Source organism: Rhinolophus sinicus, chromosome 15, assembly GCF_057876585.1.
Source record: "Rhinolophus sinicus isolate RSI-liver-muscle chromosome 15, RSI-T2T, whole genome shotgun sequence".
In the NCBI taxonomy this organism is placed as follows: Eukaryota; Metazoa; Chordata; class Mammalia; order Chiroptera; family Rhinolophidae; genus Rhinolophus; species Rhinolophus sinicus.
Window position 1 is genome coordinate 55704665 of NC_142515.1, and position 16232 is coordinate 55720896.

General features: G+C 53.4%; 1 protein-coding gene across 7 annotated transcripts in view; it reads left to right on the forward strand.

The window, feature by feature from the left end:
* ZMIZ1 (zinc finger MIZ-type containing 1) overlaps nucleotides 1-8226 on the forward strand; it is a 231295-nt gene extending 223069 nt beyond the window's left edge. For 4 of the 7 annotated variants that reach the window (XM_019749484.3, XM_019749483.3, XM_019749485.3 and 1 more), the window contains 2 exons: nucleotides 2891-3148; nucleotides 4638-8226. In XM_019749484.3, coding sequence (XP_019605043.1) covers nucleotides 2891-3148; nucleotides 4638-4745 — 366 coding nt within the window. In that variant the 3' untranslated portion in view covers nucleotides 4746-8226. The remainder of the gene's footprint in view (nucleotides 1-2890; nucleotides 3149-4637) is intronic. The other 3 variants (XM_074339673.2, XM_074339678.2, XM_019749486.3) reach the window with 2 other exon arrangements.
* Nucleotides 8227-16232: the final 8006 nt, after the last annotated feature.

Sequence of the window (16232 nt, forward strand, 5' to 3'; positions counted from 1 at the left end):
GTTGCTGAGAAAGGCCTGCGCAGGTAAGGTGTGCTGGGCCGTCCAGAGGCCACGCTTTCTGTGGCCGTGGCGACAGTGGTAGCAGCCTGGCCACCTCCCGAGTCTTCATCTAGTGAGCGCTGGATAATTCCACTTGATTTAAGAGTGTTTCCTGAGCCTGTGCTCCAGACCGGGCCTTGTACCAGGTACAAGCAAGACAGGCACGGGCCCTGTGCTAATGGAGCAAAACTTCTGGCAGGGCCTCGATCGAGGAAGAACAGTTCGGGTTTCGAGAACACAAAGGCCTGAGGGCTGAAGTGTGAGGCCCAGGGATTCTGTCTGTTCCTGGTCGCTCACCCTACGAGAAGGAGAAGTGGGAGGGCCTGGCAGTGGGCTCTGGGCCACACCAGCTAGAGAGAAGGTTCAGAGCTTCCAGAGAAGGTCCTGTTTGGCAGCAGGGTTGGATGGTCCTACACCAGGGGGCGCCACTCAGGCCCTCTCATCCTCCATCCTGTGGCCTGGAAGGAAGGGGCCTCTGGATTGTACTGTGATCCACACCCATGACATGAAGTTGAGCCTCTGGCTGGGCCAGGGGCTATCATTTGGGCCAGAGCTACCTGATTCTTAGTGACAGTGGCAATTAACCACAAATCTAGGTGAGGGGCACTGTAGCAACTTTCCCTTAGGACCCCAAATGCCAAATCAAAAATAGCTCCTTGCACAGACCTTCAGCCACATTTTTGCAACTTCCTTTCTGCCCCGTGGGGCTTCTGACTTCTGGGGGCGTCGCTCCCAGTTCCCCTCCCCACCCTGCTCCCTAGGACCCCAGCATTCCACAACCCCCCCACACACACACACACATTCATAGGTCGCACATCCTGAGTCCTCATGATTCCCAACACTGGAGAATGGCAGCGGGGTGCCGTGTACTCTGTGTTCAACGAGGCTTTCTCCTGCCTGGTCAGCCCTGCACCTGGGTTCTTCAGTGGGACCTAAGCTTATGAGTTGACTTCACAACCCCCCAGGATGCCCCCCAGATATGCACTGTCCTTACCGTTTCTGGGCTCCCTAGATGACAGCTGAACGCAGGAGTACAACTGTGCAAGGTAGGGTGGTCAGTGACAGACAAACTCCCCTCACACCTGCCCAACGACAGCAGCCTGACCCCGGCTGAGCACAAGTCTGGGAAGGATGCCCATGCATGCGGGGACTGGTGAGAGGGCTCCCACCAGGTCCTGGTTTACCCAAGGACTCACCCATGCAAGGTGGCAGGTTGACAGGTGTATCAGCAGGTCCCAGAGAATACCGGCCCCTACGGGTTTCGAGACATTCCAGCAAGATGTCAGGGTCAGAGGGGACAGCTGTGTCAGATCCAGGGACTATCCTGTGCTTGGCTGCCCCAGAAGTGTGGTGCCACTCCCTGCACCCCAGAATGGGCACCGTGGGGCATCCACAGACATGGGTGGGAGTCAGAAGCTGGCCTCATACTGACAGCAGTGGTAGCCGTCCCTCCAGCCTCTCCTGGTCCTTAGCTCGTGTGCATCCCACACATGGTGCCTGAGGGTCACCAACCCCATGTGTGTGGTCATCCCGCCATTCTCAGGGCCCACGCTGGAGGGGCACTGTGCTACGCAGGGCCACCTGGACCGTGGGCAGAGGCCAGCCCGCAGCCTCTGTGGGAACAGCTTTTAGGAGAAACAGAAAGAAGAACCAGGGTCTAGAGAAAATCAGGGGAGGTGCAGCTGCCGTTTTCAAACCCACAAAGGGAAAAATTAATGTTTCTGTGTGGCCTCGAAGATGGGGAGGGAAGGGGTGTACTAAAGACCAAAGAGACATTTGGTCACGGGCTACCCTTTCCAAGCAAGTAGCCTGGCAAGTCACTGAGCTCTCTTTAGGTAGTAGAGTGTGAGTGGGGCTGGGGGCCTGTCAGAGATGCTGGGAGTGGGGAGAGGGCTTGGACTAAGCCTTTCCCTCTAAGATCTGAGCTCAGAGGGAAGGGTGCTTGGAACAGCAAACACACTAGCAGAGGAAGTTTAAATCCCACCCACCACATGCCCCCTGTCCATCTACAGCCTGTGTTCAGTACATATGTGCATGGGAGGGCCGGGGTCCTCTAGTTCATGTGTCAGAGAAGCACCACATGCCCCACCTCAGCAAGGCACACTCTTGCTGAGCCCTGGTGCCCTGAGAGGTGTGGAGGTGCCTGCCTTCCTCAGCTGGAACCCCTAGTGGCTAGGAAGAAGAGCCTGACAGTGCTAACAGGCCCCCACTCTGTTCCTTTGACCTCGGCTCAGTTCCACCCTCCCCCGGGCAGCAGGCAGGGCTTGTACCAAGGCTCTTGGAAGGAACCTGTGGCCCAGCACTGCCCCTGCCCAGGGCCCACTTGGGGGGCGCAGACCCCCCCCCCCCGAGCTGCACGCCTGCCCCATGCTGTCTGTCCGTGTCTGCTCTCCGCCACCCTGGCCCTCGGCCTGCACCACGCTGCCAGCAGCACCCCTCCCACTTCCCCGCTCCCTGGAAACATGCCCATTTTGCTTCTCCATCTTGCCCTTGCTGTTGTTCATTGTGATGGTGGTGTCCAGGCTGGGGAGGCGGAGGGGCTCCGGACCCCTCTCTCAGCGTCTGTGCTTGTCTCAGAGCCCCTGGCTACCTCCGTCCCGGCCCACGTGGCCTCAGAGGCCCCTTCCCCGCCTTCCTCTCCACAGTGCCCCCTGACTGGCGGTTTTGGGGGAGGATTTTGTTTGTTTCTCTGCCGAAGGAAAAAAAAAAGCATTCAGCTTTGTAAAGGGGTGGCTTTGTTTTGGGGGTTTGTTATTTTCCTGGTTTTGTTTGGTTTTCATTTCTCCAGGCATCTCGTCGCTGTACCTCGTCACCTCACCTTTCTTTTCTCCTGCTCTCTCCTCCTCCACAGATGCCACACGCTGGCAGTTCTGACCAGCCCCATCCCTCCATACAACAAGGTTTGCACGTCCCACACCCCAGCAGCCAGTCAGGGCCTCCATTACATCACAGTGGGGCTCCTCCTCCTCCTTCCCAGCCTCCCCGGCAACCGCCACAGGCCGCTCCCGGCAACCATCCACACAGCGACCTGACCTTTAACCCCTCCTCAGCCTTAGAGGGTCAGGCCGGAGCACAGGGAGCATCCGACATGCCGGAGCCTTCGCTGGATGTAAGTTGGGGTCCCCACTTGCCTCGGCCTGGGGCTAGGCCTGGCACCGGGACCTGCCCAAAGAGCAGGGGTGGGTGCTGAGGGCTCAAGGCCCGGGTGGAGGAGGTGTAGTTGTGAGGGGGCGGGTGGGTGGTGGATGGGCCCAGCCAACCTGCCTCCCCTGGGTCCAAAACCAAGGAGCCCCACAATGGGGGAGCCTCACTGAGGGTCCAAGCGTACCCTCCCCCACCTTGCCAGCCCCTGCCCCCTGTGCCCTAGGCTACAGTTCTGCAGCCCAGCCTTGCCCCACCTTCCCCCCAGGCCCTATAGACTCCCTCTGGGGCTGGGGCTGGAGGCTGCGCAGGGAGCTCCCTTCCCTTCTTCCCACCCCCCATCTCCTTTCCCTGTCCTCCCACATTGAGCTTGCCATCTCCGTGTCTGCCACACACTCTGGCCCGAGGCAGGGGAGGGGCTGGAGGGACAGGGTCTCTCTGTCTCGCTGGTGTATGTCTGTCTCCAGTTTCTTGTCCGTGTGTTATCCATGCCCTGTGCTTCTGCTTGCTCCATCGCTCACTCTGAGAGAGGCCCCTGTAGGGGGTGATCGCAGGATTGGCCTCGGGTCACATGGGGGTTACTGAGGCGGAAGTGAGTGGCTGAGATTCGGGGGTCTCCCACCTTGAGACCTGAATGGTCTGGAACATGGGGAGGGTGCTGTGAATGATGGGAGATGACTGGGCAGCTGGCCAGGGCTGGACAGGAAGGGATGTAGAGCTTGCCCCTCCCATCCCAACCCCTAGGCTCTAGATTCCCAGAAAGGAGGCCCGCCGTCTCCTCAGCCACTTCTGTCCCTCACGTCCCAGGCCCACTGTCAACCCTTGGCCCCCAGCGGTGTCACTCTTTGTGGTAAATGGTGTTCACTCAGTTGTGCGGCCATCTTGGCTTCTCAGCCCAACTCCTCCGCAGAGCAGGCCGGGGCAGGGGTGCTTTTAGATTCATGAGGATCCCCCCCATATGACAGAAAGACTGCAAGGATCTCACAGTAGAGGGCAGGGACGGTCTGCAGCCTCTGCCCAGGGCCCACAGGGAAGGACGATGCTGTCAGCCAGCTGCAGGCTCACCAAGGAGCCATTAGCTCTTGGGAGAGCTCCAGGGTGGTGAAAGCTGCAGGCACCACCCAGCCTACATACAGAGGCATTTCTGCTGGGAGGCCCACTTGACGTGCAGCTCCTCGGGGCAGGGTGCTGGGGCCAGAGGAATGCTGATCATGAGAAAGCCTCTTGACCCACCATGGACCTTCCTAACTGTTGGGCTTTGAATAAGTATTGGTGTGCCCCAGACTAGCACGGTGGCCCAGATGCGTTTGGGGACAGCCAGCACTGGTAGTTTCCCGTTTGGGCCAGGACCCCAGGAGGCAGACAGAGGGCAAGCAAACAGGCGTGGGGGTGTCCCTGCATTCCTCACCCAGCCCCTCCGCCAAAACCTCATCTGGGCTTCTGTACTTTTTTTCCAGCTCCTTCCAGAACTCACAAATCCTGACGAGCTCCTCTCGTACCTGGACCCCCCCGACCTGCCGAGCAATAGTAATGATGACCTTCTGTCTCTCTTTGAGAACAACTGAAGCCCCCTCTGTTGGGGCCATCCCTCCCCACTCTGCTCCTTCCCTGTCTGTCCCACACACACTTTCCCGCTGGGAGCCCATGTCCTCAGCCCCTGCTGCAGCCTTCTCAGAGCAGAGGGGCGGGAGGGTGCATTGTGAAGGCTGTGTGGGTCTGGAGCCCATGCTCAGAGCAGGCCCCGAAGATAACCCTCAGGATGGAGAGCCAGCCGGTGAGGGCATACACTGACGACGGTTCCTCGTCCCTCTTTGCTGATTTCAAACCACCCTCCAGAGACCCCCAGGTTCTTCCAGTTGCTAAACGGTAACCCTGCCTCCCTGCTTCCTGGCCCAGAGAGCCTCCTTCAAGTGACTGAGCCTGACAGAAGGACCCCCCAACACCCAGGCGGCCCTGAGCCTTGAAGGATCAGTGACAGTTGGCTGCAGTGAGAGCAGCCCGCCCACAACCACCCACCACAGAAAAGCACAAACCTCTGGGAAAGAGAACTCTCTTAGGGGCCACAGTCGTCACTTTGATCCCTGACCTCTAAGCCAAGATACCCTGTAAACACTCTCTCTCAGAAAGCAGAAAAAAAGGACAAGATTCTGTGTTTGAGAGAGGGTGTGCCATTCCTGCTTGGGGACTGGTGGGAAAAGGGGTCAGGGTCTCCTCAGAGCCAGGACAATGCAGCAGGTGGCGACCTTTGGACTCGGGCCTGGGCCCAGCCTTGGGGGGCAGAGAGCGAGTACCCAACTGAAATGATCGCCCTTAGTTGGGTGGCAGGGGAATGCCGCCAGGTGGAGTCGATAGGAATGGCAACTTAGAACTTTGCTCCAAGTCACTCCCTGTTTTTAAACAATTTAAAGCTATGAAGTCATCTGGAGAAAAGGAATGTTGGACTTGGACAGCAAGCAACCCATTTCTCCCCGTGCGTCCTGTTCCCTTCCTCCTTACCCACCTCTCCCAGACTGTTACACGGGACACCCACTTCCCTCTGTACTCGTTCCCCTCTGTCCCCCCAGATGGCAAGGTGGGATGGTGGAAAGGCCTAGGAGACCCCGGCATCAGGATCTCTCCAGCCCCTCTATCCGTCTGTCCCTGTGCTCAAGGCTGGCCATGTGTGCCGGGATGTACCCACAAGCGTCGAGGGGTTTTTCTGTGGCCACCACAGATGCCCCACTTGGCTGCCAGTCTCTCATTCCCTCTGTGTCCCTCTGCCCCTGATAGCTCGCTCACCCCACACTCCTGCTCGCTCACACAGAAGCAGCCTCTGGTTTGCCCCCCACCGCTTCGCTCCATCCAGCTTGCTGCTCTCCGAGTCTCCCGGGTAGCGTGTCCGTCTTTCTCTGGCTCCTCTGTGCTTCCTGGAGCCACATGGCCTGGGGTGCCGCTGAGCCATCAGGCCACTTGGGTTACATCTGTAAATTTGTTGCGCCCCTCCCTGCTGCTGCCTGGGGCCCTTTCCTGCTCTCCTGTCCGCCATCTGTGTTCTCAATCTCCGTCTCCCTCTCTGTGGCGGCTGGTCCCCAGCACTCCTCTGGATTTGACTGGAACTGTGGCCCAGCTGTTGATTTCCAGTCACTGTACCAGACAGCCAGCACAAGGTTTTCTGTAGGAAAGCTGCCATTGTCCCCCCGCCTTTTTTCCTTTGTCCCGTGTCGAGGTTTTTTCAAACAGTGTGGTGTTCAGTATGCAAATCAATTATTTTAAGAATTGCTTTTGTAAATATCTTTGTGAATATTTTAGTATTGTCTTTGATAATATTCAACATTTTCATGACCTGGTTATAGCCTTTGCTGGTGTTTTTAAAATACCTTGACTCAATGACAAAGACCGAGTCTTTTTTTTAAAAAAAACACAAGAAACAAAAACAAAAAGCAACCAGGGCTATTTGTACAGATGAAGGGACAAAGAGCATGGGTGGCTGTACTGTGAGGTAGAAGACCAGGCCTCCCACTGTTTAGAGCCATCCCCAGTTGTCTGGTGGGGACACGGTGGCACCAGGTAGCACGGGATCATCCTTGCCCAGTGGCCGATAGCCCCAGCAGATAGCCACACTATGTTGGGCCATGTGGGAATGTTCTGCCCAGACAGACTTACAGATGCCTTCCGTAGAAGTTCTTGCTTCCTGCCGTGCTACTTTTCCCCAGGAAGGCCCGGGGTGAGTTCTGGTTCTTATCAGGTTGTCCCCACTCTGCTCATCAGCCTGTCCACAGCTTTCTAGTGCAGAGGGTCAATATGTTCCCCAGGCTCTAGGCACCTCCCTCAGCCATCACTGTGGAAGCCCTGGTCTCAACACCTGAGAGGTTTCCTGGATCCCCTTTCAGGCGAGCCTCCACCAGCAAGTTCAGCAAAGAACTTTCCTGAATCGTGCCTGAAGCCCGTGCTCGGGGCATGTACTCTTCCAGAGTGATTTTGGAGCCAGGCCAGGGAATGAGGGAGGCACAGAGGCATCCGGGGCTGGAAAAGTCCCAGCTGGTGACAGATTCAGATGACAACAGCCTCTCCAAGCAGGGGCAGTTCTGAACTCGGGAGATGCTTCCCTGATCCTTTTGGATGACTACTTGGAGCCATAAGTAACCTCAGCAAAAACGAGGCCTCAGCAAGCCACTTCTCCATGACGGGCATCCACCCAGGCCATAGGCACGTTTCTGCTGCCACTCCACCAGATGGGCAGGGCGCCACCGGGCAGGCGGGAAAGCCCCAGTACAGGCAATCACCCCTTCTTGGTTTGAAGCTTTACCCATGTATCATGTTCCCTGTAGCCATTTTATTTTTTAAGAAACTTCTAATACTTTCTCCTTAATGGAAACCCTAACCCCCCCAGAGAGCTACACGTCTGCTCGGCCTGACCCATCCAGATAGGGCAATGTCAGCAGCAGCGACTCAAGGGACGTGTGTGTATATATGTAAATGAGAAATAGAGACATGTTAACAGATGCATTCATTTCCCTTGGAATGTGTATTGTTTTTATTTTACAAAACGAAAAAAAAAAAGGCTTGGAATCCATCTTAACGTGGAAAAACTAGATCCTGTTTGTTAGCGTTTGTGAGGTCTCCGCATCTGTCTCACCCATGTAATATACTCTGACCCTGTGTGGAAAGGATTTTTTGTTCTGTTTTGTTTTTATTTTATCTACATGTACTATTTAGCTCCAGTGTACTAGTCCTGCCACCTGTGTATTTTTAGGGTGCTATGGAAATAATGAAAAGAAATGGGGATTTCAGAAGAAAATTGTAACCAAATTCATACTTTGTATAATTTTTGATATCATGATCGCAGGTGATTCCCCGTACACACATCCACACCCAGAGTGCAGCCTGAAGTAACTTCCACAGGAATTGTCATTGTCTTTGTACATCTCTGTACAATGCAATCATTTCATACTTTAAACTGGTCAGAAAAGTAATTGTGATTTCTAGTCTTGCAAAGCTGTATGTAGTTAGATGATGTGACAACCTCTAATATTTATCTAATAAATATGTATTCAGATGAAACCTGTATATTAGGTGTTCATGTGGTTATTTTGTATTTAAAGATCAAATTATTTGACTATTGCTAGACATTTCTATACTCTGTTGTAACACTGAGGTATCTCATTTGCCCATGTTAATTTTTTTCTAAATAAATTGACAAAAACGAAGGTTTGACGAATTATAGCTATTTTGTGGATGTTAAGGAGTGGTTTGGGTGTTTCTGTTTTTGCTTTGAAACCACCACCCCTGCCTGATAGTCCTGCAACCACCAAAAAAAAAGGCAGAAAGGAAAGAAAGAAAGGTGGTTTGGATGTTGAATTGGAGGAGCCCCTGCTATAGGTAGCTGTTTCTGAGAGGGGCCCTGCAGAGCCCAGAGTGTTCAGAGCCCAGCACCCTCACCTCCTGGGGGGACCCTGGGCTCCAGCAGGCCCTGTCCCTGGCGGTGGAACAGGCAGGCGGGGAGCGGGGGCCTGAACGCGCCAGGCCCTGTGTGGTGTGCTGGGGACTCGCGTGTGTGCAGTGCTGGCCAGCCTGATAACATGCATCTGTGTAGTGTCTCAGCTGAAGGAACAGGAGCCTATGCCTCCTGTTAAGCCCCAGAGGGCGTTCGCTGTCCAACAAAACATTCAGGAATGAAGAACTGGAAGCAAGGCCGTACAGAGCCTGGAGTGTTATTCAGCTGCTCTCCCTGTCAGCCACCTCTCCACCATCGCTACCTTCTCTCCGGCCATCCCACTTCTGAGCACCCCTGCCCCCCACCCCTCTAAGGGGACCTGGGGTTTTCTCTTTTCTGTGACCATTTTACATGGGGTTCTCTTGCTCCAGGCCCTACCCAGGCCTCAGCCCCCAGCACAAACCATGTCTCATTAAAGTTCAGGGAAGTGAATCTGACTCTTAGAGCCCACAGCCAATCGCCACCCATCCTCCACTCAGTTCTGGCTTCCTGCGATAGGAAAAAAAAATGTGGTTACTGTGGTCCTCTCTCCCCCCGGGACTGGGTGAGGGCAAGTCCAAAGAAGGAAGTGGAGGCCGGTAGGCACCCCAAAATATATGCCCCGAAGTGTGTGTGGGCATGTGTGTCAGGAGAGTGGGGGGTGGGGTGTATGTGCAGGAGCGAGCCAGGGTGAGGGTGTGGGGTCTCATCGGTGACAACTGCCTGTGGCAATCGGGTGCCCGGAATTCCCCACCTCGGACTTCTCCAAGGTGGCCAGTTTCTCTTTTTTGGTGGAAGGTGAAGGGGACAAGGAAAATTGACATTAAAACTGGAATCCTGGTCACTGATAAACTGCGGGCACTGTCTGCCATCATCACCAGGGTAGGAAGCGTTTTCTCTACCCTGGGAGCATCAGGGAGAGCTTCCTTAAAGGGGCCACCTCTATTCCCTGTTGCCTTAGAGCAGTGCTTCTCCACCAGCTGTCGTCGAGTGACCTGTGAGATCATTTTGGTGGGTTGTGACTTTTAAATGACAGAATAAAGAAGAAACATCATGAGCACCCTGCAAAATAAGGGTGAGGACGCATCGTGAAACTTTCGTTGCAGTTGTGTGAGTGTCTGCTGAATCATGATGTAAAATTAATTCTTGTGGGCTGTGGTTAAAAACAAAAAGGTTGAATGCCATTGCCTTAAAGGCAGGAAGTGGGCAGGGGGGTGGGGAGAGAGAGGCAGGGCAGTGTGCTCTCTTAACTTCACAATAAGCAAATCTTCCTGGTGTTCTAGCTTTAGAGCCTGAAACCAGTGATGCAGCTAAATGCTAGCCTGTGCCTACCTTGCAAGGCTGCGTGGAGACCCCCCCGCTCACCCCACTAACTCCTCCTGAGACCTCGACTTCCTCCTGTGGGCCTGGAATGAGACAAGTCCATGGGAAAAGCCCAGCAGAGGGCCTGGCTCCAAGCAGCTTGGAGTTCAGTAACCCCCAACCTGGGAACAACATATCACATCTTCCAGCCATTGCGTTATCTTGGGTTTTTGTTCCCAACTCGTCCCACAAAGCTTCCACCCTGAATCTAAGAAATCTGCCCCCACAGAAGGCCAAAGGGTGTTATTGGGGAAAGTCATTCAGCCCCACAGGTGGATGCCTGGACAAATTAGTGTCTTCAGCCTCACTGAGACCTCAAGGAGACCTCAGGGCATGGCCTCCCTACCTACCCACCCATTCCCTTTGTCCTGTGCTCCAGCCTCCTGCTCAGCCACGCCCACCTCACTCTACGCAGGTTATCCAACCATCCCACAAACGCTACTAACTCCCCCACCCACCCACAAACCTACCTCTCTCCTCCCCTAGCCTTATCTTCTGCCCAGGCCCACAGGATGTGGTGTCCCTTCCCTGGTCAGGGCCAGCCCCTCCCCAGCCCCTGACACCATCACCTCTTCTTCTGGGAGGGAATTCACTCCATCAGCCACCCCTTCCTGGACCCTCCCCTCCTCCCCGTCCCCAGCTCTGGAGCTTTGGGCCCTGGCTGTGCGGTCTAACAGCCTGCATCCCCACCCTTTGCTGTCCAGCCTCTGCTTCTCAGGCAGACTTCTTGGTTGAGAACACTGCCCATGCTCCCTGTCTTTCCTTGATCCCTCGTCATCCAAGATGCCCGTGGGCTGTCTCTGAAGTTCTCTGAGACTTCTCTTGCAAGCTCTCCTATGACCTCTTGGTTACTAAGGTCCATGCTGCTTTTAGAGACTGGACCTCACAGCTGCCTTTTACTACTACCGTTTCTGCCTTGAAACTCTCTTCTCTTGGGTTCCGTGACAACACCCTCTTTTGGGCCTTTGGTTCTCCTTGAGTCCCTCTGACTGTGCCTTTTTTGTCACCTTCACAAATTCCTGTAGTAATTAAGTACTGTGGAGCTCCTCTACCTGCTGGCACACATCCCTCCCCTCCTAAGGGTATTGGTGGCCAGCAGCTCACAATTTCTCTTCACCAGAGGCGCATGCACACATTCACCCGCCAGGAGGCCCACAGCCTAAAGGCCACCACAGGACAGCTCTTTGCTGCAGCGTGTTCCAGAGTCTTCCCTGTGGATCAGGTCGGGGCTGGCCGCCACCTAGGCTACATGCTTGCTCGACTTTCCCCTAATCCCAGGTTTCTCCTGAGAGCACTGCCTAATAAATCACAGGAAACTGAAGGCCTGTCTGAGACTCTGTGCCTGGGAGCCAGACAAAGACAACAGGTGCCAGTCAGGCTGGTGGCAGCCTGAGAATAAAACGCTGGAGGCAGATCACTGACAGGTGGGAAGAGGTCCCATCATTGGTGATAGTTGCTGGCATGGGGTAGCCATGCATCTGCTATGACGTCCACCTGAGGTGACCTGGGATGACACACAGGTGACAGGGCTGTGCCAGCTGGTACAGTGTCTCGGGCATTTGAGAGGTCGGAAGAAAGGATAACTATTAAGACCACGGACTTGAGTAGCTATTGCTAAATGTCACTGATTCATTAAAGAACGGAAATGACAGTCCCAGATCTCAATCAGTGACTTAAAACAAAGTGTGAGAGTTCAAGAAAACTCTTGGCTGGAAGCATTGAAACACGTTTGTCTTCTGCAGCTGGAGGGCAGAGTGAAGACCCCCAGGACTTCATTGTTAAGGGCTGCAGAACCTCAGAAAACGCTGCGTACTCTGTCAAGACAAGTCTCCCACACCAAAATCGGTCCCTGGTAGGGAAGAAGTGAGACCCCAAGAACTGGGTTGGGGACAACTGCACCAATACCTACCCCTTGGCAAATATCTATTGTCACATGGACGGTTTGTTATAACCAGCTGACAGAGAAGGAAATTTTCTGAGCTTGGCTCACAGCTGAGGCAACTTGGTTATACAGGCAGAAGCCACAGATGGACTGAGCCTGCCCTGTGTCTGCAGTCCAGGGCGGCCCTGAAAGACTGTGGTGAGGGGCAAGCCTTCCAGTAAGCATAGAGGGGACAGTGCACCTGGTCATCTAGTTGGCATGGAGAGAGAAGTGCCCTGAGAAAAGAATATACATGCACCAGTAGGCAATGGCAAATGGCTTAGCTTAGCTAGTTGATCAGAGGCCTAGAAAGAGCAGGATTAGACAATCAGGGACAGGAGGACTGGGAAGGTGGCATGTGGATAGATTGTCCCCTGTCCTGGAATGCCACACTAGACTTCTGGGAGTGCCTGCCCACTCTTACCTTCCTACCCTGCAACTGCCATTGTCATGCGGGGTGGCCTGCGGGGTCTCTGCTCCCGCTCCCCGCACAAGAACGCAGGACATGGTGAGGCCAAAAAGGAACACCCACGGAGCCATAGGTAGGGGAGTCATACCACTATGGTCTCACTGGAGGCTGGATTCACACAACGTGCGACTTGCTATCCACTTTTCTGCCAGCTGACCAACTCTCCTCGACTCCACTCCCCAGCGCAGCTGTGGCAGTTATACTAGTGACTAATGGCTCAAGGGTTACAGCTGACGGCCAACTAGCCACAGCTGACGGCCATCTACTACCCAAGCCAGCACCTTTCCACGTGAGGCCGACAGCCTGGAAACTGCTCTCTGGGGCTCTGTCCCCACAGCCGCCTACATCTGCTGAAGGGCTGCCATGTTTAGCCACCTAGACCAGGATGGACACACGACTCATAGATGGCCAGTGACAAATCATATTATTTCCCTCACTCAGGAATTTGGCCTGAGGTGAAAAGATTGCAGGATGACCACATGTGGCCCCAGCTGGGCCAGAAGCCTGGCCTCCTGTTTGAACTCTTCCTGCTTCTAAAGGCTGCTGTTAGGCTCCGTGTTTGCCTGGGACTTCTTCCCTCCCCCTCTGGACTACATGTCTACTTGTTCCTTCATATGAATTGTCTGATATCAAAAGTCAAGTCTTCTGACCCCTGTCACTAGACCAAAAGGAGATGTCTCGCTTTTAAATAGAAAGATGCCATTACAATGGGAATACATGTTAAACAAAGACAGGGCCCAGCTTCGGTGGACTTGAGAGACTCTGAGATCGCCCCAATGGCTCTCCCCCCGTTACTACTGTTCACTGTCCAGGACCCAGTGTCCTTCCTGCAAGGCCAGAAACTGCCCCAGCTAGAGCGCTGCTGGTGAGGAAGCACACAGACCCGCAGGCTTTGCCCTTGGCAGGTTTTGCCCCAGACTCTGTCTTTGGGTTGTTTTTGCAGCCTGGCACTCGAGGCGGCTCCTGGCTCCTGGAGTGGACATTTAATGCCCTGCCAGCCAGCACCCCTTCCTTCTTCTGGGCACAGTATTAGCTTCTTTTTGGGAATCACTCTGCTCCTCTCTCTGCCCCCCTCTGATATGTGAGCCGGGCTGCGCTGCTGTAATAGATACACACTGAACAATCAGTGGCTTCATGCAGTGATCGTGTCTCAGCGCGATGTGCGTGCTCCTGGATGGGCACGGTCTGCGCGGTCACTTACAAACGCAGGTGCTTCTCATTTGGTAGCTCTGCCTTCCTCTGGCTCCTAGAGTTCTCTACATTTGGCTGCAGATGGGGAAAGACAAAGGGTGCCCCGTTGGGAGTGAGTTTGTGGGCCAGGCCCACATTCCATTGACTGGAGCTCAATCACATGGCTACGCCTAAGTGCAAACGTACCAGGAAAGGAGCTGAGAGAGAAGAGAAATCTCGTCTAACTACTTCAGACCCAAAGAGAGAATCCCAGGGAAACATTCTGATTGGTCGATTGAGCTGGGTTCTGGGCCTGCTTCCTGCACTAGTCACTGGGGACTGGAAGGCAAGGTGTGTCAGTTCACATGGATTCGATGAACACGTCGCCAGTTAATTTTTCCTGCATGACATTATGAATGGCTTAAAACAACTGTTTGTTTTTGCCCATGAGTCTGTGGGTTGAGTGAGCAGGTCTGCTGATCTGGGTCAGACTCATTCAATCTGAGTCGGCTACCTCATGTGCCTGCAATCAGTGGGCAGGTTAGTTCAGAACGGCCTCACTCACCTATTTGGTAGTTGGCTTGCAGTCACCTGGGGTTGATGGAGTAATTGGGCCATATGTATCTCATCAGCCATCAGGCTAGCCTGTGCTTCTTCAAATAGTGGTAGTAGGTTCTGAGAGAGAAAAAGGAAGTATACGAGGCTTCTGAAAGCCCAGAATTGATACAGTATCACTCCTACCTCATTCTATTTGTCAGAATAATTCATAAGGCCAGCCCAGACTCACAGCATGGGGAGCTAGACTTTATCTCTTGATGAGGAGAGCTTCAGCATGACATTGCAAAGCGGTACGAGGAGAAGGAGAAAACTGCAGGGTACACAATTGCAAACTACCACAGCCCGTTTCTGTTCCATGGTTCCACGGAAGCTGACATAACCCTACTTTCCAGTCTCCTGTTCTCTGGTTTGGGGGCAATCCCAGAACCCAGCTGGACCAATCAGAATCTTTCCCTAGAGTTTTTCACTCTGGTGCTAGATGGAAAGACCACATGGAGAGACCCCATACAAAGTGACAGAGGCCCTTGCAGATGGAGAAACTATTTTCCTCTGGCCATGAAGCTATGAGGATGTAAGTTTGAAAGTACCTAGTTGTCATGTCTCAGACCATACGGAGAAGGAGGCCTGCAGTTAGAGACCATGAGACTGCCATTCAAAGGGTAGCAGAGAAGAGTGACAGAGAGAAAGAGGCAAGTAGCATGGAGACCCTAGTTCTCATATTTCCCAGTCATACCCATGTCTTCCTCTGTTATATGGGCCAGTGATGTGTCTTTTCTCTAAGCTAATTTGAATTTGGTCTATGCCAGGCACTGCTTTATCCACTGGAGAAACAATCTGACAAATGCAGCCTTTTACTTTTTGGTTGGCCTAAGCCAATAATTATTGCACTGATGAGGGCAGGATAAATTCATGAAAGGGCCATGAGAGAGCTATTTGACTTGTGTGTGCCAGCCAACCATTCTCCTAGCTGTGCTATCCTCCCCACAAGAAGAAGGGTGAGTTCCCTGAGGTCCATAGGAGAGGGGACATGGGGACTTGGAGACTGTAGTGTCCAACTGGGTAGAGTCTCAGGGCCTGGGATCACAGCAACCATCCCATGGGATCCAACACCCTGGGCTTTTTTGGGTTCCTGTATGCAGAGTTCATGCCCAGAAAATTCCATTGTGGCTGCACAAAGTGAGACCACCAGTGTATATGTCAGCCAGGGAGTTTTGGGTGGAAAGGAAAAAGGCATTTGTTGATAGGATGTGGGCAAGGTGAGAGGTTGGGAGGAAAGAATGGAAAATGAGCTTATGACACACAGGAGCACTGCTCCAGAACAGCTTGGGGTCAGAAACTAGTAGCTTTATCAGGCACAACGGTAGGAATAAAATGAATGAATTCCAACTGTTTTTCCTGTCCTGGTGTCACACCCTACTAGAGAGGATCTGATTGGTCAAGCTGAGGTTACAGGCAAAACTATCCTCTACCCACCCCCAACCCTCACCGCCACCCCCCGACCCCCACAGGCCTCTAAGGAAGGGTCTGGTGGAAAGTGCCTCTGGTTTATACCAGGGGCCTGCAACCAACAAGTCCGGGGCCAAATCCAGCCAGGCTCTTGTTCTCAGAGCCTGTGAGCTAAGAATGGTTTTCATATTTTTAAGTGATTACGTTTTAAATGATTATGTAAGTGCCTACATCATAGCCTTGATTTTGCCTCTTGACCCACAAAACCTAAAGTATTTATTATCTGGCCCTTTAAGAAAAGTTTGCAGTCCCCTGGCTTACACAGTAAGGCACATTGATCCACAAGGACAGTTGTAAAGGGAGAAAGATTTCTTCCAAAGGAAGTCTCCAAAGTGTTGTTAGGAAAGGGGAGAATTGTGGAAGGCTAGATATAACAAAGATCTAGGGTATGTGTGAGTGTGTGTGTGTGTGTGTGTGTGTGTGTGTGTGTGTGTGTGTCTTCAAATTGAGATGTCTCTCTTCCAGTTCTGTGGTCTAAGAAGAAATCCAAGAATTAAAGGGCAGTGATTTGGATAGGATACCCTTCATTGTCATTGTTAACAAGAGAGATTCAGAGCAGGGAGGAGTGGGAGCTGTCTAAACATCGAGTATCATCAAGGTCACTGTCAGGAAAA